The 21,944-nt window shown below is 42.9% G+C and overlaps 1 protein-coding gene across 8 annotated transcripts in view; it reads right to left on the bottom strand.

Annotated features, from left to right (window-relative positions):
• The window catches only part of SLC15A2 (solute carrier family 15 member 2), an 89,576-nt gene that overhangs the window by 13,543 nt on the left and 54,089 nt on the right, over positions 1 to 21,944 (bottom strand). For all 8 annotated transcript variants that reach the window (XM_056496951.1, XM_056496949.1, XM_056496947.1 and 5 more), the window contains 13 exons: positions 19,899 to 19,976; positions 17,239 to 17,321; positions 16,168 to 16,254; positions 15,769 to 15,858; positions 15,421 to 15,465; positions 13,217 to 13,249; positions 12,090 to 12,178; positions 10,298 to 10,379; positions 8,225 to 8,350; positions 7,700 to 7,864; positions 5,057 to 5,103; positions 2,943 to 3,053; positions 1,762 to 1,858 (listed from right to left, as the gene is read on the bottom strand). In XM_056496951.1, coding sequence (XP_056352926.1) covers positions 1,762 to 1,858; positions 2,943 to 3,053; positions 5,057 to 5,103; positions 7,700 to 7,864; positions 8,225 to 8,350; positions 10,298 to 10,379; positions 12,090 to 12,178; positions 13,217 to 13,249; positions 15,421 to 15,465; positions 15,769 to 15,858; positions 16,168 to 16,254; positions 17,239 to 17,321; positions 19,899 to 19,976 — 1,133 coding nt within the window. The remainder of the gene's footprint in view (positions 1 to 1,761; positions 1,859 to 2,942; positions 3,054 to 5,056; positions 5,104 to 7,699; positions 7,865 to 8,224; positions 8,351 to 10,297; positions 10,380 to 12,089; positions 12,179 to 13,216; positions 13,250 to 15,420; positions 15,466 to 15,768; positions 15,859 to 16,167; positions 16,255 to 17,238; positions 17,322 to 19,898; positions 19,977 to 21,944) is intronic.

Genomic DNA, 21,944 nt, shown 5'->3' with positions numbered 1-21,944 from the left:
GATGTTTACGAGATGTTCTTAATCACCAATCATTGCCAGGGAGGCAAATCAAGAGACTGTATTTCAGCAGGCTAAAAGGGGTGAGAGGAGAGCTGTGCATTGCTCTTTAGCCCATAAAGAAATGTCACAAGCACCATGCTGTAGCTGCACACTGAGGAAGGCTGGGTAGAAGGCAGCATCCCTATGATTTAAGTTTCACAGTTCAGCTACATTAGCAGACTAATATATTGTATTCTTGGTTCTTCTATATGGCACTCCTGGCAGAGGAGCAGGGCTCAGTACAAATCACTGCAATAATTAAAAGTGATCTTGGCCTCAAGCAAACTAACTCTCTACAGAAGGCAGAAACCACAGAGAGAGAGAAAAAAAAACAGAGGGTGAAAAATATTAAACTACTAGCACAGGGTTCAGAAGGGCTGAGGCACAGAGCCACTGAGCAGCCAGGGCTATAGCAGGGACTTATGCAGATGGGACCACAAACTGGAATCTTTGGCACAGTGACCTGGGACACATCTACCTCAGCTGGCCTGGTTACCAGAGGCTCTGGGGCAATTTTCTTAGTGTTATATTTTTAATGCAGCTTCTCTATCTGGTTTCTCATCTGGTGAAAGAGGCTTGCAGCCATGGAAGAGGGGTCTGGCCAACATCACTTCAAGCGTGTGTGTTTTATGTACATAAATCTCTGCACTCACAGATGGCAGCATCTGCTTGTACCCTCCAGGGCTGTACATCCCACTCCAGCTACTGGAATTGGAAAAAAAAAAAAATGCCAGGTGCTTCCTGGCTATATTTTTCCCCCGCCGTATTTGGACTCTGCAGACATGAACAGCTCCCATTAATTGCCCAACAGGGAGATGCTGCTGCCAGGGAGTAGCTGACAACACTTTGCTCTGCTCATCACAGCACAGCAGCCACAGTCTCAGAGGGCAGCTTAGCTGTGTGTCCTGTCAGACCCAGTTTGTCTGTGTGCCTTTGTGGTGGAAAGGTTAAAATGGGAACGAAGCTGATCACGTTCATCTCCGCGGCTCCAGCCAGTTGGACCAGGGTTGAAGCAGTGTGTCTGAGAGGTTGGCAGGCAGGGAAAGGAATCCACTCTCTCAGTGGTGCTCAAACCCCATCAGGGCTAGGCTGTTCAGAAAACTGTGCTTTGACTTTACACTAGGCTCCAAATTAGCTGTACAGACAGTGAGAGGAGGCAACAGATGTACAACCTCACTAACCTCCTCCCTCAAGGCTTTGTCCCTCTTCCCCCTATGCATAATCTACAAAATCTTGGAAGATCAGTCTTTAGTTCAGTAAGCTAAATGTGAGGATAGAGCAGACTGTTTCTGCATTTTTTTGGGTGTGAGGCACCACCAGGTACAGTATTTTAAAAACCACAAGCAGAGTCAGCTCTTGGCAGATGGTAATAGCTCTTTGCAGTGCTCTGGGTCAATGTTAAGTGCTCAAGGATGGCATGAGACCAGCACAAACCACAGATCACATGATTTTCTATGGAGGATTTCTATCAAGGAAAGTATCTTTATTATTTTTAACCCATGCAACCTGACATGATCATAGTGTGAGGTGGAACAAATACACACCCACCTTGCTCATGTAGGTACCAAAACTTTTTACTATCCCTTTCATAATGGACTGCCTTCAGATAGCTACTGCCCAGGGATCAGAGAGAGGACAAAGCAAGTGAGACCCAACAACACAGGAGCAAAAACTCTACCAGAAAACAGAACAGGAGTGTGTTACCATCACAGGAACACTTACATTAGTTATCACAATGGTGTATGAGGCACCAAAGTCAAGCAGCCCCAGCTCCAGGGGGAACTCTCCTGTTTCAGTTATGCATTTTCCATTGTTATACCTAGATAAAAGGATAAAGGACAGTATTGCCCAGTTAGTTTCACAAACAAAACACAGAGCAGACCTATCAAACATGCCCCTGAAATGGAGCAGGGAGGATGCAATATGTAAAGATGCAGTAGTATTTACACCAGAAATCACTGGAGTTCTTGCTATATTATCCTTCCAAAAGCACTTAGACACTGACTGGAATTCACCTAGTGACCCAGGCCATTGCTAACATTTTTTAATGGTTTCTGCTTATTCTTAGTGCTGATGTAATTTACACACCCCCCCCCCCCCTCAGATTTATTTCCCTCCCAAATTTTGCTGCATTTCTTCAGGAAATGTAGGTCAGACAAGTAGTCAACAGGAACTCAGAGATGTGGACCAGAAGCAATTTTGTTTCCTTTCAATAGAGCAAATTAGCCTTCATATTTGTTCTTCTGATTTTGGACATGTGAGATGGCACAGAGGCTCAGCAGCATTGCCACAATGGCTGCTGTGTCCTACTAAATTGCAGCAATAAATATTTTGGATGGAGCTGATGCAGAGAAAAGCCATGAAGCTTGTTTTGAAACATTGAAAATGCCAGGAATACCCTACAAGAGCCAACTCCAGTGCTGCCAAACCAAGGCCATATGGAGCCCCTGTCTAACAAGCCCAGCCTGCAAAGCCATGTAATGCTACTTGGTGTTACCAACCCACACACTAACACTCTGTAGCATGGAATATGAATTGGCCTTTCCCTGAGAGCACCCTAACACCAGGAGCTTGGGCCTGAGAGGATAACAAAATAAAGCAGGCACTAAATGGCTGAGGAGACTTTACCATGTCCCACCTTACTCCACTGACAGATGCACAGGATGCCCAGTCTCTTCCCTCTGTTCCCCCACATAATGTGAATAAAAACTTCTGCACACACACGAGTGGCCTGCAGCACCTGCTCTGCACTCAGCTGATAATTCTGTTTTCACAAACATCTGCCCCCACAACCACATGCCAGGACAATAGCAATGCAGGTTTTGCTATTAGGGTGAGAAAAGTCTCTTTGCTCCCAAGGAAATGCCTCAACAAGGACCTGCAGCTCAGGAAGGCAGACTTACGTGTCCCTCTCCAGCAGAGAGTACTCAGAAGCACTGTAATTTTTCTGAACAACAATGAACCTTTTGCTATTGATGGTGAGGTTGACATCTTGGCTCAAACCATTAATGAATCTGCAAAGAAACCATATTTCATTGACCTGTCAGACAGGGCAGGAGAAGCATAATAGCAGACACTTTAGAAGTTTGCATACTCTCCCAAAGCATTCTGTAATTCCACAAGGTTATGAGAGTCTCTTCTGCAAGTTACCAAAAGATTTGTTTGATTCATTGCCTAGTTTTTCAATACAAGATTAATTTCCCTGTTGCATAATTTTACCCTCTTACTCTCTTTTCTATGAAAAGCAACCCTCACTTTTTGTGGTCTAGAACCTCCAGGCAATCCAGTCTCAGAGACCAACCAAGATTGCAGCAAATTCTGAGGAGGCCACTAAGATGGTCACAGGGCTGGGGAACCTCTCCAAAGAGCTGGAGAGGGATATCATCCAAGGGTATGAGTAATGGGACAAGAGGCAATGGCTTTAAACTGAAAGAGGGTAGGGTTGAATTATGTTAGATTTTTTGAAGAATCTCTTTGTTATGAAAGTGGTGAGACACTGGAACAGGTTGCCCAACAAACTTGTGGATGCCTCATCCCTGGAAATGTTCAAGGCCAGGTTGGATTGGGCTTTGAGCAACCTGGTCAAGTGGGAGATGTCCCTGTCCATGTGTGCTGGTACAAAGTGATCTCAAGGTCCCTTCCAACCCAGACCATTCTATGACACTGTGGTAACTGTTCCATGGCTGTGTGAGGGGACAGACTCTCAGCCTGCCACAGCAAACTCTGAAGTTGTGTGTCCTGGTGAGCAGGTGCACCACGCTGGCAAAGAGTTTCTGCCAGTGGCAAGGAGCTTTCTAGCATGATAAAATATCTTCATCAAAACTAAAACGTATAAGGGAACAGTTTGTTTGATGTATTTTTTCATAAACAAAACACAGTTTCTTTCTGGCAATTCAAAAATTGTTAGTAAAACCAAACACTTTTCATTTGATCTATGTTAAAAGATATTTTGGTTTTCAGTTCTTTAAATGGGGGTGAAATCCCTGAAGTTAGTAAAGTGCTTAACAAAAGTAAATTTTTAGTGCAACCATGGTTTCTTTCTAGTCAAGCTTCTTTGCTAACAAATTGTTAAAGGGAAAGGCTGGGAATTTTGTCAAAAATCTCCACAAGAAAATATTAAAAAATCCTGACTGAATCAAGTCTTCAAGGTGTTTAGTTACTCTAGACTTTCACAACATTGTTTTTTAAGGTTTGCTTTGTTTGGTTGTTTTTTGGGTTTGCATTTGTGGTGGGTACATTTTGTTGGTTTTGGGGTCTTTTTAAAATTTCACCTTGCCAAAATCCTTTAGAAAGTTCAGCTGTTGGGAGTTTTTTTTTGTTGTTTTTTTTTGTTTGTTTGTTTGTTTTTTGGGTTTTTGTGGTGGGGGGGGTTGTAGGTTGGTTTGATGGGTTTTTTTTTTTTGGTTGGTTTGGTTTTTTATTGCAGGGGTTTTTTTGTGTTTTGTTTTTTGGTTGGTTTGGGGTTTTTTGGGGGGTTTTTTTTGGCAAATTTGTATCTTCTGCACCTCAGCAGCCAGCACAAACCAGCACAGGAGTGTTCATGGACTAAATGGAGTAGCTCAAATTAGGAAGAGTGAACTAAGCAGAGCCCAATGCCCAGCTGAATTGTTTATGAGGATGTAAAATTGTTGCTGTATCCAATTTAGCAGACACTTGTGCATGGGTTTGGGTGAGCATCATGAGTTTGCCAATTTGCAAAGGACAGCAATAGCTCCTATCCAAATTGTTGCTTTCCTTTCATCAGTGAGATGAATTTGCCACGTTTCCAAGGAAGGAGCTCTTTTATGTTGCCATCTCAGCCCAGACTATCCTAGGCAGTGAGCAGCAATGCTCTCAGCTCTGCATGGCATGTGTGGGAGGTGACACTCTGACAAGCCTCCACAGCTGACACCCAAATGAAAAGTGTGGACTGGATTCCAACCCGAGAACATCTGGGCTATGTTACATACAGATGCATTAGACAAAAGCACTTTCCCCCACCCACCCACCGCCAAATCCTCAAAAAAACCATTCCTACCTAACAGCTGCCAAACCGTTCTCTGGCTTTGCTTCCAAGTCTGTAATCTAAAGAGGGGAAGAAAAAAACATCAAACATATCTATTAATGCTGGCTTACAGTGTGTGACAGACAATAGTGGTGACTGTAGAGTTACACATGTGCTACAAAGCCTGTGGAAATCCACTGGACTCTCACATAAGCTTTACATCAGGCCACAGTTGGGGAGCCCTGGTACAATGAAGCCAAGGGCAAAATTTCATCTCCACTAAGGGCTTGAGATGAGATCATACCTTTTCTCCTCATCTCTTCTGTAAAGAAGGCTGCTGAGTTTCAGCCAGTCACCCTTCTACGAGACATGTAACACCCTCCAAAAAAAGTATTTTTCTCAATCTTAAGATAGCAAGAGAGCATTATACACATTAGCATCTTTCAGTGACTAGTTACAATTAAACTTGAGTGCCTTACTCCTACAGAATCTGTAAATGCCTACCTTTCAGACTCTGATTTTTGTCATATTCATAAACTTCACAGAAGTCTAAAGCTGAGAAGAACTGCTAGGTTACTATACTGATCATCATGCATCACTCAAGTTTTCCTGATCTTTGATACTCAGGAGATTAAACTGCTGTAATGTGCAGGCAGAGAGCAGGAGAAACCAAGATGTACTGAGCTGGTTTGTGCTCACAAACAGATCCCTGTAGACAGATCCCTGAAATGGCCATCTGGATGGGCACACCAGGGAGTCAGAGTCTCTCTCCTGGAGACCACAGCTAGATAGTTAATCAACATTCATCTGGAGAGTCTATTTCGTGTACCATGCCGAAAAAACACTGTTAAGATACAGCCCTACCCTGGAGGTTGTATGTCACAGAAAAAAAACCACAAAGCAAAGCTCTTGGCTGGTAGAAATCCAGAGCTGTGCTGTGTCCCCTGAAGATGGCAGGACAATTTCAATTTGCACTGCCCACAGATGGAACCCAGGCAAGCCAAAAGGGACTTTCAGAAACTGGCACTGTCTCAGAATTTTCTGGCCCTTCCTCTGCACCTTTTTTCCTGATGTGAAACCCTGAGTTTCTGAGACCAAGTATCTATTAGTGTCTATTGTACTTCAGAGTAATATGCTACCCACAAACAACATATGCCCTAAATAATGAATATCTATAGTGAATAATAAATGTCAGAGCAATAAATAATAAACGGCAACATCATTTTTTTCCATGGGAGGCACATGGGGATGAATACTCTAGTTCGCTGCAGACAGACCAGCCAAATTATTACTCGTTTTCACTGATGATCCCCAGGGCTCTCAAATTCATTTCCTGCCTACTCAACAGCCCACAAAGGAGAAGAAACCAATTTCAGATAGGATCCTTCCAGGAAAGCACTCCCACCTGAGTGGGTGGGCCAAACCCAGCAGTGAGAGGTTACTCGAGGGTGAGCCCTGTAACAGAGCAGTGCTGCTGGCATTGCTTTCCTTGTGTTGCAATGCTGGAAAAGTATCATTTACCACGCTGTCTTCCACATCTCCCTTATCTAGAGCTGTGAATGACAGGTCAATAGCATCATCAGCACAGCTGTTTCCCAGCACACAAGAGCCTGCCTGTGCCAGGGTGGGCATTAACTTAAGCACAGTCTAGACAGCTGGGGCAGCATAGATGTACTGGAGCTCTGAGACTGCTATGCTCCAAGCCTGTTGCAGGCTTTTGCTTCTTAAGGATTGTATGAAAATCCCAACTACCCATTTCTTAAGGAAACAGTACACAGCTTTCAGGGTCACAGGGAAACTTAACTTTGTGTAATACTGAGCCCCAGACTCCAAACCATAAGGTTTGATAATCAGCAAAAAACCTTGATGCTATGACAAAATAAATGCTTTAAATTAATTTTTATAAACAGTTATATGGTTTCTAGTATATAATATTGAATGCTTGGTGTGGCTACCCTGCAAGTTAGAAGGCTCAGGAACTGCAAAGAGAATGGATATTTCAGCATGAGGATGATTCTGATGGCATTTACACACCTGCCACAATGTGCAATAACACCATGAATTTCAAGAGAGCTTCTTAGGATATAGCTACGCATAAAAGATACCAGAATCTGCCCTACACATCCCATATGCCTCTCTCTGATTGTTGCAGAAATACACAAAAGTCCAAATACAGCCAGCTCCACTGCAGAGCCTGAAATGAGCTTCATCATTTATTCTGTTCAGCAAAACAAATGGGCCTTCTGTGCTTTTTCACTAAACACTTGCAATAACTAATCCCAGAATCATTACTCTGATGCTTTTATTCCATGGCCAGCCCTAGAGCCTCTTTAACATCTTTGCTTTATAGAACCATCTTTGGGGGAAAACCTCTGGCTCTATTTCCCCAGCTTTTTCCAGCTCTGCTGCCTAGCAGGCATGACTCTGCTCTCCCACTGCAGCATTCAGTGGATTAAAGTGTGCCCAGAAACTCTCAGATGCCACAACGCCTCTATTAATCAACCAGCAGAAATGTGTACAGATCCAGTGCCTCTAGCTAAGAAGTGAGGTTTAGAGCATCTGAGAGCAATCAGACAGACATTGCAACTGAGCAAATGAATTAATGAGCCCATTACCCCATTGTAGCATCACAGCCATTGAATTAATACTGTATTTACACTTCACTCCCACACTCACTAAGTGACTTGATAGGCTTCCTTCTGCCTCAAAAACAATTAAGCTGTATACTGATTTTTCCTTCACGGTGTAGTTAAAAGCAAGAGTCAATCCTTGATGTTGCAGGGTGAAGTGAAGGCTCTGTTGCTCTCCATTCAATATTAATTTTGAGTACTCAGCTGGGTTCTGTGGAAGAAAATAAACTTGGTTACACTTTCTTCAGATAAGAAAGGATCTGTCTTTTCCTACCAAGTGCAACTATCCCCTCTTTAAGGGAGACTGTAATCCTGTTATCCTTTATTTCTAATTACAGGTGAATGCAAGGTGTATCCTTTGCCAGGGAAATTTTTCTCCAAATGTTCAATTTCTGTTTCATGTTACAGAGATATTATGCTTCATTTGTAAAGCTATTCCCATGCACTTCTAAGGCAATGGAGCAGAACAAGCTTTTGCATCTGTGGGCTTTATTAGAAAATGCCTGAAAAAAAGCCCATCCTTTCTTCAATGACTGAAAGTCAGGCCTTTCAGTCCCAAATATGTGCTTACCTGAAAAGACTCCACAGGCTGCTGAAATAGGTCCTTGTCTTGGATTGTCACTTGAACAGGGTTCTTTGCCAAATTCAGGACCCGAATTAAACTTTCTTTTGGGACAAGTCGAGGCATATCGGTTTCCTAATTAAAGTAAAAGGCTTTAAGTGCCATCTGTATGCTTTATTAGCACTTTAATATCTCTTCATTTTTAGCCATAATAGTCTTCCTCTCTGTAATGACACTTTTCCATCTCTTCCTCAACAGAAGTTTCACTCAGAGAAAAATTAACATAAATCTTTTTTAGGGAGGTTTCCTCATAGTAGTTCAATGGCCAACCCATCATTCCTCCCAAAAATTGCTCTTCACACCAATAAGTGTACAGACTACACACCTACTGAAGAGGTAGAACAATGTCACAGCTTTCATTATACAGCTCCCTCGTGCCTGGATTAACCAACTGCCACATCAGAACGGAAAAAATTGTGTTTAGCTTTCAAAAGCAGTGACCAGAATAATTATTTCCCACTGCAGTCAGTGATTGGGAAAATAATCAGACAGAAGTTAAGTAGTTTTGAAAATCCCAGTCCAGCTTCATGTCTGTAATCAGTGCTTTTGCATTGCTGGACACCTTGCTATCTATACAGCTGACTGTATAGACATTATTCCTTGTTTTCTGAGAGAGGTAAGCTGATGCCTCCAGCACTGAGGTATCTCCTTCTGTCAGGAATAATTTCCTAGAAAGAGTACATCAATCAGTGTCAACCTTGTACTACCTGAAGAGCTAATTTTTTTTAACTTTTCTTTCTTTTCTCATTTTATTTTTAAGTAGCTGCCAGCAATCCTGCAGGGCTATTTATTTTTCCTCTATCTTATCTGATAATTTGGGTATTGCAAGCAGGGCATTTTGAATCTAACTTGGTGGGGAGACACACTGCCACAAAAGACAGAATGAGCTGAATTCCCTGTATCCATGTGCTGCTCTGGACCAACAGGCCTGCTAATATTATCCAGCAAATTCCATCACTGTAGCTTTTCACTTCTGCTACCCACAGTCAAGTGAAGATGGACCATCTTATCCTCCTTTTTGCTAGGTCTTAAAATGGCTTTTATGGAAAAATTTTCATGCACAAGAAGGGGAAAACCTCTAACTCACCTTGCCTCTGCCCAGAGGAGTCACCCAAGGCCAAAGCAAACTTTGGTGCTTGGCCAGAGATTCTGGTGGTGGTAATGAGAGCATTTCTTTGCTCACATAAAAAGATCAGAAAAAAAGACCTGAACCCACACAGCCTCATTTCAGTGGGAGGCTCATTAGGGGATTCACCTGAGGAACCAGCAGATGTTAATCCAGGGCTGTGAGCCAGCCACTCTAACAGAAGGTTTTAAGTATACATAGAAGCTTTAAAAATTAATCCTATAGTAACTTTTGTGAGACAAAGGTCAGCCAAAAGTCTACACAATGCTGGTCATGAGCCAGAAACAAACAGTACAAATCTGAAGGAGCTAACATGGAATTTATAAGAGATGTGCTGCCATCCTCTCTGGGGATGCCTGGCAGTCCCTGATGCTTGTGACAGCATTCATCTGCCTCCCCAGAGAAAAAATTTGGCTTGTAAAAAAAAAGCCATCCCCACCCTAAAGCAGGAAAGTAATTAAATTAAAATTTTTTAAAACAATTAAATAAAAAACCAAAACCACCACACACACACAAGAGACCCCAAACAGAAAGGTATAGGCAAGCTACAGCAAGAAATAGGAGAGAGAACAGACTACCTTTTGGAAATTAATCACTAGCATTAACTAGATGTCTGTCAAGCACTTTGACGATGGAAATCTAGAATATAGACCAATACAGATGACCAGCACAGCAAAACTGGAAAGACTAGAAAGAAAGACATAAAGACAAAGAGAGGGAAAAGTAGACAAGGTAAGAATTATCATTAGCAACTGGATAAGTATGCTCAACTGTAAAGAAAACATTACAAATTTTGATCAAGGAGCACAATGGCTTAAAGGGTTATCTACCAGACATCAATAAAAACACCCCATGGAAAGAAAATGTTTCTGAGGAATGCCTTGTGCTTTACTTACATTTATTTTGACTTCTATAACAGCTGCAAGTCCAAAGGCCAGCCCTGCAAGGATCATACCTGTTGCCATTTTCCTAATAGGTCTATGGAGCAAATGAAAGAGGTGCCATTAAGGAAAAAAAAGCAATTCAAATTATAGAATACTGTCCCTCAGAGCCAAAGATGTGCCAAAACCATGTTATAAACTGTCCAACAGGTGGCACTCAGGATGACAGGCTGTTTAAATTTCCAATCTCTTAACTTAAAACTATTTTATTATTCTGTATGAGGCCAGCACTGAGGCCAATTAAAACCGATACGCTGTGAAAAGAAGTCCTTTCCTTGCAAGTTTCATGTTATCTTTTTTCCAGCTCTTCTAGTGGGAATAGCTCATGACATTATGTTAATCCATGATGTTGGAAGGAGCACCAGAAATTATGTATCTTCAAGTCCCTTTTGGAAAAGGCAAAAGAAAAGTAACATTCTCTTTAGCAGTGGGAATGAGGAACAGAAAAATGTGTAGTTTGTGTCATCAATGTTTCTGACCATCTGGGGCATCATTCTGGGTTATTTCTCATGCCAATACATTTACATTTCTAGAAAATAAAGAGCTTGCTTCTAAACTCAAGGCAAAGCTAGTGCAACTTTACCAGAGTTACTTGAGAAAATCTGATATAAATCAAAATAATACATGTCCAGAACAGCAGATTCAAATTGAGTATTGATTTGTTGAGATTTGAGACAACTCTGATTCTAGATTCAGTGATCTCCATTCTTTGTAATGGTCTTTAGTCCTGGCATTCAGTCCTGGTTGGTACTTGAGTTTGTGCTGCTGGTGAACTCCTCTGTGGGTTGGTCATCAGGCAGGAAGTTTTTTGCCAAGTCAAGTCACAGTCCAGGCCAAGGGCTCACGATGGTATCAGAGAGAAGCACAGCCTCTGGTGTGTATCCTCCAAAAGGGTCACCACTGCAGGGCTGGACAATGTTTTTTTATATGTGTTCATGTACAACTAATTCAGCACAGTGGGAAAGGACCAGCAGCGTGAAGGGGGAGGTTTCTGAGGCACCTGCCACCCCCATTTTATGTGGTTTTGTCTGTCCAGCAATTTAGTTTGGATTAGGAACATGCTTTTTAAGCCAATCACCCCACTCATTACCCTTTCCCATGCTATGGTTCATTTGCAGAAGTGGTGCTGGAGCATAGAAACTTGGCTCCTTTCAGTTGAAATTCCACTGACAAAGGCAACTCCAAAAGTGCACATAATGTACTTCCACTGCTACAGGGCATCAGTCCACAGAGGCAGAATACAGATACTCTGAAGTTAATTCACAAAAAATGCATAAAGTGGGTCTCATAAACAACCTGGGGTCTGCTCCTATTACACTGCACTTCTTGCTAACACAGACTAGGGATAAAATGCTTGGCTCTTATGGAAATCCTCTTATTCACTCACTGCTTCAGACCCTAGCAATTGTGGGACCATGCATTTAGTCCCACAGGGACTTTTCAGAGAGGTAATTATTTAGGCATGACATGGGAAACAAGGTGGAAAACATGTTGATCAAATCCAAAGTGAGACTATTCGTAGCTGCTTTTGGAACAATCTGTACAGAGCAGAATTCAGCATCACCGAGTTTTACCTCTGGCATTTATTTCCATGGTCTGTGGAAAAGGGTGATGCTGCCTCTTGGGACTGAAGTATACTCAAGGAAAGGTGAATGGAAATTTGTGTTTCTCTTCCTTAAAAGCTATTCTGCACACTTACAGCAAAATAAAAAGCACAGATGCCTCTGCATTGTCCCCAAGTACTTACGTGAAATTCAATTTGCACATGCTTATCAGGGGGTAGAGCCCAAGGTCAAAGATTGGGATGAAGACAAGAATAAGAAGTGGATTTAAGAACTGCAATACAAAAGAATGGGAGTTCAGTGGCTAGAAAGCAACTTTCAGTAATTAAACCTATAAAGCACTGTCCTCCAGAAATAATTCCATTACAGAAGGGACATGGATAAACCCTTAAAATCTCCTTTTAAAATATAATCATAGTTTGCACTTAACAGCTTCTGCTATTTAGTTTTCACAGGCATGAATACATTTTGTTCATATCCTCCCCTCCAAGAGGCAAGCAAGCATCTCTGGCCCAGTTTCCCTGGAGAGAAAACTAAAACATGATGTTTTTAAAGAGTACAAACCCCACTGACAATAGAGACAGGGGACCTTTGGTGCTGTGGTGGGACTTTGCAACAAATCAGCAACAATGGAAACACCTTGGGACTCCAGCAAAATCCCAGAAGAACAGGCACTATTCTGTGAGATTGGCAATTTCTTGCACTTCAACACAACCAAGTAATCCTCTGGGAACAAAATTTCTCCTGGGAGGGGCACAGCTTGTCTGCCAGCCAGCAGTGCCAGAGCAAGAAAATAGAGAGTGATGAAGAACAAGCAGAAAGAAATGTTGTTTCAGTTCCAAAGGAAGATTTCAGGGAACAGAACAGCTTTGAATTTCTCCAGAGCTGTTCACCATAAGAATTGTAATCAACTGTGACAACATAGCACCATCTTGGAGCTTTCATGTTTTCATCTACCCTGCAGAAAGGGAAGAACCAAACATATTTCAAGAACAATGTTCATCCCAGGACAGGGGCCTGCTAAAAGGAGATACAGGTTGTACTCTCCACATGCCAGCACTAGTTCAAGAACTATTATGGTGGTATGTCACATCACACCTCTGCACTGTCAACTCCTGCATTAGGGCATCCTCGGGGTCTTCTGAACCTAAGCTTGCAAAACAGCCTGTGAACAATAAGGCAGAGGCCACACCACAGCAACCAGCAGGAGCACTGCTATTACCTTGAAAAGGAGCAGAGAATGGCCACTGGTCCCATGAGAAAAATATAAATGAGAGAAAAGGGTTATTTCCTACCCTGTAATATCTTTTACCTGCATTTGGTCGGGCTGAAGGACATATATTCCCTGAAACAAAAAGATATTCCAAGTGATTCATAAACACTGTAACACATCAGTGCATATGGCAAATAAGTAATCGGTCCCAGAGAGGCCTTTGCAGCCAAGGTGGTTTCCTCAAATGCTTTATGTTGGCTTTAGCAGCTGATATTGTGCTCTTGACACTTGTTGTCTAAGGACACAGTGTTTAATAAGATCATTTTGCAGAAGGAAGCTGCACTCCATCCTTGATATTTGGCAGCTGTGGCACAGCTCATGACAGGTACTGAGGCCCATCTTTCAGGCTGGCTGAGCCATGAGCCAGGTGAGTGGAGAGGAATGGGGGTGTTAGTATCCAAGCTGGGATAGAGCTTCTAGGGCTTCTTCCCTCCCTGCTTGTACAATGTGAAAGTCCCAATCCTATAAGTGAGCATTCCTAAGCTTCATGACCCTGTGAGCTCTGTTGGCATTTCTCCCAAGTTCCCAACAGGATAACAAAAGACCATCCTTTAGCCAGTGGGTTGCACAAACACCTCTTTCCTCCCCCCACCTGCATCTAACAGGCTTTGGACAACTGCAGCTTCTTGGTTTGAGCCAAGAGGTGCCTCACACCTGCATCACTATCCCAGCTCCCACAAACAGGCAAGGCCAACAGGAATGGATGGATGGAGGGATCCCAGACTGCAAAAGGAACCACGGACCTGTCTCCAGGGTGGGACTGGTTTTCTGACCTCCATGAAATGCTTTTCATTTGAAATTAAGATGAAGAAGGGGGGTGGGGGGGTGGGAAAGGGTGCAGGAGGGAAGAAATTAGGACAGAAATAAAGTATTTCCAAGAAAATGCTGTGGGTGGGTGTCTCCTTTCTGCCAGTCCTGTCCTGAGCTGAGTCTAGACTGGCTGTCTGTCTCTGTCCACAGCTGCCTCCTGGGAGAGTGGAAAAATACCAGGTAAATACCCCTCCTGCTACTTTGCAAACACTATAGAAATGTGCCATTAGGAAATAAGCCTGCAAGTATTTCATCTGACACTAAATCATTCCCTGTTTGACTCCAGACTTACTAGCTGAGCCCTTGTCCACTGAGCAGAAAGTCATAGATTATTATTAATAACATGAACTCCAACAAGCCTAAGGGTGGGATCATTCCAATGTTACAGTTAATTTTCACCTTCTTGAGGTGGGGCAGCTCATGAGGGGGAGAGCAGAGGAGACTGAAACAAAAGCCAAAGAGCTATCCAAATTGGTGTGACAAAAAAAAGCCTTGAATCAATCTTTCTTCACCTGGGAGAGTCCAGAAGTGACACTTGGTGATACTTAACTCTCTCACTAATGGATCACTAAGTGCATGTGAGCGAAACACCAGAAAACAAATGCTTTAGGTATACATCACATAGACTGCATGGACTTTGTTCTGTCTTTCTGAGGTGGATAAATATTACCCAGGGTGTAGTCTTTTTCATGCCTCATTTGAACTAATTAAGCCTAATGAGTATCACATATTGAGAGCCCAATTTTTAACAGGAGTGACATAGAAGGTCTCAAATTTGTGGCTTTAAGTCAGTTTTAAACTGGAAAATGGACACTTGCAATCCTAGATTTTGATATGAGCATCTGCAGGCAAGATCTAGCTGGCCTGTTGAAACATATATGTCTGAGAAACAGCCCTGGGTGGGGACATCTTTGGGCAGATAGCTGACCTCCATTTATCTGCTACTGCAGCCTGCACTATTTGCCCTTCACACCTTTGAAGAGCTTTATGGAAACTAGCTAATTAATCCCTATCACACACAAGATACCTGCTGGTTTTAAGAGGCTTCATTAATGTATCACCAAGTGATCCAGGGCAGAAGTATACCACTACAACAGCTCTAGTCACACCTTAAAAGGGCTGAGTGACTTGCCTGCCTTCCATGGGGGCAGCAGGCTGAAAATCCTACCTGCTCTAGGTTACAGGGCCACTGCTGCCAGTAGGGCAGAACCTTGCAGGCTGCTGATGGCTCCCAAGCCCTCACTTTAGATGAGATGAGCTGTGATGAACTGAACATGGCTGCATGAACAGAGCCTCTGGCTTCTAATCACCAAAAGTGAAACTCACCCAGGTTCACCAAGCAGACGCTCTTAGAGCTGCAAGACTCCGGTTAATAAGCAAGAGCAGGGATGTTACTACTAGTCTTACCAGCCCTGGTGACATTAAGTACTTACAAAATCAGCATTCATTTTTGTGGCTTGCAAAGTCCACCTGGATCCCTAAGGAGAAAACAGACAGCTGTGAGGCCTAGAAAACAGGGACAGAGAAAAGGACAGTGATGGAGGTCTTATTCCCCATCTATCCCTTCCCTCCCCTGTAACACCTGTCATTAGGCAGGACACATTCTCCTGTGCCAGACACCCGGCAGGACTCTGGAGAGCTGACCAGCAGTGATGGTGGAAGGCCCTGGACACTTGGTAGGAGTGTGGCTCACTGTATCCCCAGGATGCTTTGGCATTTCCCCAAAAGGACAGAGGTGCCAACCAAGGCTGGCAGGCAGAGCTGTACACACTGTACTGTACCTGCTGATCAAACAGGGCCCAGAACATTGGCAGTGGTATGAAGAGGAAGAGAACACGAGTCACCATTTTCACCTCCCCAATCAGCTGTTTCTAAAAAAGAACAGGCAAAAAGGTAAGGTAGGTGTGTAAAGCCAACAGGTGATTCAAGCCACAAAGCATAACTCCTATTTCTTTCTGCATGGCAATTCTTCATTGCACTTACTTGTGACAGTGGATATGTTTGCATTTCTACATTTCAGTGCAGTACCTAAACCGTCCATTAAGGGTCAGGAGAGTACAGATGTGGGAAGGGACAGGAAAATGCATGTGAGGAATGGTGTGGCCAGCCTTACTGTCTCCCCTGTCTATCTGCAAATCTCCCCTTCCCACTCCAAACCAACCAGGCAGAGCATCACTTACTGAGTATTTTTCTGATGCCCAGTCCAGCCAGTGATCTCTCTTTGGAATCTCACGGGAGCGGTTTTTCAGCCGGTTTTTAATAGCAAACTAGGGAGAAAAACAGGTGAGTAACTCACTCATGCCATACCTGCCCTTGTCACATTCCCAACTCAAGGCTACCTTCCCCATCTCCAAATGTAAGTAGTGCCAGAACATTGAGGGGTGTGGGTTGCTGGATACCTCTAAAATCTCACATTGGATGCTTTATGATGAATTGTCTGCAGGGAAGTTTCTATGACACCAGTTGATTAAAGGTATGACGGGGGAATGAATCATAGAATCATTGAATCTTAGAATATCCTGAGTTGGAAAGGACCCACAAGGGTCATTCAAGTCCAGCTCCTGGCCTGTTTATGCTGCGTGCTTCAGTCACTGAACAGACTGAGCCACACTGGAAAAAAAAGTGGACCTCACTTAGAAATCCTGTCTTTAAGATCCTGCCTGTTTCCCCAAGGTAAATTTGGCACTAGGATTGACCTAGATAAAAAGGAAACATCTGCTGTTAGCAACAGCTCCCTGAAATAGAAACATCATTATCCACCTAATAATAAGAGAGTATTTTTTCAGATATCATATTCAGCTCACACACCATGAAAAACAATTTATAAGGCTCTAATGCAACTTCAGCAAGTGTCTCTTGCATTTACATGAACATGCTGAATGTCCATAATATGAATGTGTGCTATTACTGTCTGCTGAACTGATAAAGTTCAGAAAAATTATTCAACTGAAAAAAATGGAGTCATATATCTGATACTCTGAATTTTCCTTTCAGTTCAGTTTCCACCAGCATCTGCCACTCATGGTTCTATTGACATCAACTGAACAGTTCATGGAGCTAAGGGGAAATTACTGAAATGCTAAAAGAATAAACTAGGACCTAAATATATTTCTTATTCCTTACAGCTCTTCAGCAAGACATCCTGAAACAGCATAGAGGAGAACTCCAAAAGTCACATCCCCTTTTCCTTTGCACCTTTTTGTCCTGCAACCTCAGAGTCATGCATGAAAGAGAAAATTACACACACTTACACCGATGCATTTGCACACTTCCAGCAAGACGTTTCCTTGTGGTGGTGTTTTTCTGTACAGTCCACTTCCAGCAATGAACACAACTGAAAAAATATTATAATCCAAATAGGGATTCACATGGCTGAAGCTCAGTCCTGCACTGGCTTCTGGGAAGGATCCCCCACCCCTGTATTCAAGAGAAATGCTCTGCCCTCAGAGCACTCAGGATTGCACTTCTGACTAAATAAATATACAGGAGTCCTTTAATGCCTACAGATGAGGTAGTGTGATCCCTAGAAAGTCATCATTGTCTTAATATCTTCTCTGGCACAACAGACACCTCCACATCTGATTTGTGCTGGGAACCAAAACTTTGAAAATTCACTTTGTCTACACTTTTTGTAGACTAAAGTTAAAGTGCAATCCATGTTGAATTGCTGCACCTGATGTTGGAAATCAACCCTCACCCATTGGAAACCTGATACAACATAGGCTCTGTGCACTTGCATCTTACACACATTTCAATGGAAACTGCTCAAAGATCCCTGCCTCACACAGAGACATTAACAGAAATTACCTCCATTTATGATTTCCACAAAGAGATATACAATTTAAGATACTCTTTTATCTTGGTTTTCTCCCTCAAAGCACAAAGAATATCAGAATAGGACTTCAAAATCCTGTCAGAGATGGAGTTATCTGATTATGTATCATTTATCCTGCTCTATGAGAGTCTTTGAGCACACTGGAATTCCAAAGAGATTAGTAGGGAGAAGCACCTTTAAAACTGAGAATGAAATCTATATAATAAACTCACCTGAACTTTTAAAACTAACCCAGTTGTCTGTGTCAGTCCACAGGCAGTGGAGAAAAGCAGGTAGTTCTGTCCTAACACAGGAGGCCTGAGACACTGCAGGGAGCTCACATTTGCTCTTATCTGACTATGAGGACCTTTAGCACCCAGGTTTGACTTGCTGGACTTGAGAGACCTCTGAAGTCAGTTCAGGTGAGTAGCACTTTGCATCTGTGCAGTCACCCAGAGTGAGTACCTGCACTACCTAATTTTTAGCATGTCCATTTGAAGATGTTGGTGCTTTTAAAAACATGATCCATTAGGTTTGCTGAAATACCTTCTGGCCATGCCATTGACTCCTTTGGAAGCTGATGTTCCTGCATTAGGTTTAGCATTTGTAATTAAATGGTATCAATCTACTCCATCGTTCAGGAACTGTAGCAACCAGAAAATCTCACTCTAAATCTGCCTCTAAATCTATCTTGCCTTCCATCAACAGAGGGAGAGGGCCAGTCAGGGCCAAAAGGGTATTTTCTCCAGTTCTGCATGTTGCTCACACAGTCAAATATATCACTTCCCAGAGCATTTCAGCATGAAATGCTGAACAGAGAGCTGCTTTGCCAGGCAGGACGTAGAATTTGGCAGCAGGACACTAGCTAAAAACACATTTCAACTGATGCCCTCACTGAAACTGCAATATTTACACGTTCGTTTTCCCCTGGGCAACTACTGCTCTGCTAGAAACATTCATCACAGCATGGTGCACACAGTGTGGCCCTAAACTGATAGGAACAGGCCACAGGGGAAAACAGAACCTTCTCAGGCCCGTGACCATGCACTTTTTTGAAAATAATTGCTGCAGTGTTAGCTGTGGCCTGATGACATTTCTTCAGTTTCCTGATTCTTCTCCTTGATGGAAATTTGAGTGGAAACAGCAACATTCACATTCTCTAGGGAGCAAATTTTCAAACCCCAGATGCTGTGGTAAAATCACACAACTGCTTGGTCTCTCAGTGAAGGTAACAAGCTGAATGAGAAGTCACCCCATGCTGTGTCCCAAGCTCACACATGCAGTGTAATAAGGGGACTGCTCTTCTCAGCATCTTGCAGCTGTGAGACTAAAGCTAATGGAGTGTCCTCTGTACTGGCTACTAAGGAGTAACAGTAAAAATGGGGAGATTGCTGAATGTTTTGTAAAGGTTGAAGAAGAAATCTTGACAAGTACATTAACGGGGCTAAGATGCAAGCGTTAAGAAGCTCAGGGATTGTGGCTGTCTCCTGACACTTCGATAATAAGGATTTTTTATTGCAACATAATAATAAGTTGTCACTGTAATTGTAGGAATTATTTCAGCCAAGCAAAGTAAGACAGCTCAGAACAAACTAACATCTCATTTAGCTCCTTCTGTAGCACACAGATTCAGCTGCAGAAGTCTGAGCCATTTAAGATGGCCCTGAACTGCAAGAAGCCCATGGAAAGGTTAGAAGAGTCATGTTAAGCTTCTATTCTATAAGCTGGGGGTCACTGAGGACTGCTCAGATTGCTGTTCAAAGGCCATGCCTGCTCATAGGCAAAGCTGCAAGCCATCAGGACAATCATTTTGGTGCCTCCCTTTGCATCAGAGCAAAGCAATTATACTGTGAAACATCCATCAGACCACCCCCTTAACAGTATCACAATAAAAGATTGCAGGAAAACCATGGTCTGCCCACCATCAATGAACTACTGATACTTATTGTTCTGAACTGGGGAATTTTTAGGTGACCTTGAACCCTTTCATTTCCCATCACAGCATCCATCCAGAATTAGTGAATTTGTGCATTTTCTCATCAATCCATGAGATCAAAAATGGTAACTCCTATTACAGGCATCACTGTTTTCACTCACCAAGTGCCAACACCATCAGTGCTGCTGGGACACCAAAAGCCAGTGCATAACAATCCTCTCCAAAACATTTCACATCCCCTGAAAAAGAAGTCAGAAATAAAAGCAGCTCATTACATCTAGACTTATGTTACTGGTGCTTTTGATTTGATTCCCTAAATCAGTTACTTCCCCTGGTTTTAAATCTTCTTTGCTGCTGCTTGACACTGTGAATTGAATCTCCTTGAAACAGTTGTCCTCCCTTGATGAAGACAATTTGGAAGCAGGGTTAGTGTCTGCCAGCAAAAGCAGCTGATAATGGGATATTGATGCAAATGGTAGAAGGGAGGGGGCAGACAAATAGGTATAAAGAAGTACTAGGAACCGTAATTGGGGAAAAAAGTACAACATTTAAAATAACCTGAAGCCATTCTCTATTTGACTAGATCTAAATAACCAGTACTGTGCTGCATCAGTCTTGAGTGAAAAACCTGAATCTGATTTCATAGCGACCTACAGTGGACAAAGTGGAAGCCAATGCCTGCACTGTGTAAGTGGGAGCCCAGGATAAGCCTTAGAACTCCAGTCCCCTTTCTCACCACCAGCAATCTCACTACAGGCAGCCTGCTCCAAATGTCAGGTCTTACAGCAGCCCATTAGGAAACCAGGTGTGTTACAGCATGGATTCAATCAGTCTGAGCTCTGGGTCACTGAAACCTTGTGCCTTTGAACCAGGTCAGTTCTTGCACCATGCTCCAGCTGCAAATAGCAAACAGCAGTGGGCTCTGTGTTTGAATGCCAGGGGCTAGACATTACTGCATTCTTAACATGGATAATGAAAAAATGGCTAAAGTAAGCCAACAGAATTAACAGGAGACCAATCCATGAAGCCCTCAGCTGCTCCTGTTTGCTGGAGCTGGAAAGTCACAGCTGCACAGCTGTGTGCATGCATAGCATTTATTCATTTATTTTCAACAAATTAGCTAAAATTCAATAACACTGAAAGCATGAGCTCTCTGGGCACACTGAACTTTTAACATGCTAAATGAGTTGGACTTCTCTAACAAAAAGTATCTATTTTATATTTACCAAACATCTACAAACTGCATTTCCTGCTCTTCCAAGAAAAGATTTCACACTTAACAAAAATACTACTCTTTCCCCATCCTCTACAGTTCCATGTTGCAACTAGTTGACACTGGCACGTTTTGATGCTTCAAGGGACTGGATTTTCATCTGCCCATTGACTACTTTAAGCAAAAGCCCTCCCCAACTGAATGCTGACCTAGAGACACCAGAGAATTAACGAGTAAAAGATACGGCATTTGTCCTTGCCCCTGTGCAAGGTGTAAACATGAGACAAGAGCCTGTTAAAATGACACTCCAAACAAACAGAACTTTCTGGAAGCCATGAAGTGGAGTGAAAAAAAATGGCAATGAAATGTGAAGACTACCTTGTCCCTGTCCCCATCACCTATGGCCCGCTGCTCTGCCTCTGTGCCTGCATTTAGAGTGTGCCAATCCCTTTGGCTTCGAAGCGCTGCGATACAATGGACTAAGTGCAGCAAGGCTCGGGGACTCAAAAGGGTTTTGCAAGCAGGCTGGAATATAAAGTAGGCCTTAAATGGGGCATAGTGCTTTGTCTTCAAGGCTAGTTGCTCAGGGCAGCAATCTTGCAAGCAGACCCACGCAGACAAGCCTGAGCGCCAGGACAGAGCCCTCCAGAAGTCAGCAGCACCCCGTGGGAGGGAGAAGGAAGGACTCTAAAACCAGCCCTCCTGTTTTTCAGCCCTGATACTGCACAGGACAGCAGAGCTCATTTCCCATCCATAGTTTACCTGAAGGCAAGTCCTTCACTGGCAGTGGGGATTAGATGAACATATAGGTCTTTCCATCTTTCATGTTTTAATTCTGTAGTTCAGGCTGGCTTTGAAATACAACCAGGAATAAAATTTCTGTGAGTTGTCTGCCTGTATTATAAATGTGTTGTGCTGTTACAGCAGGATTAACAAGGTGTAAATGCAATACACTGACCACTCCGCAGATAATATAATTTCTGCCATTCTGTTG

Source organism: Oenanthe melanoleuca, chromosome 7 (assembly GCF_029582105.1).
Source record: "Oenanthe melanoleuca isolate GR-GAL-2019-014 chromosome 7, OMel1.0, whole genome shotgun sequence".
Taxonomy (NCBI): Eukaryota; Metazoa; Chordata; class Aves; order Passeriformes; family Muscicapidae; genus Oenanthe; species Oenanthe melanoleuca.
This window is presented reverse-complemented; position numbering and strand designations above follow the sequence as displayed.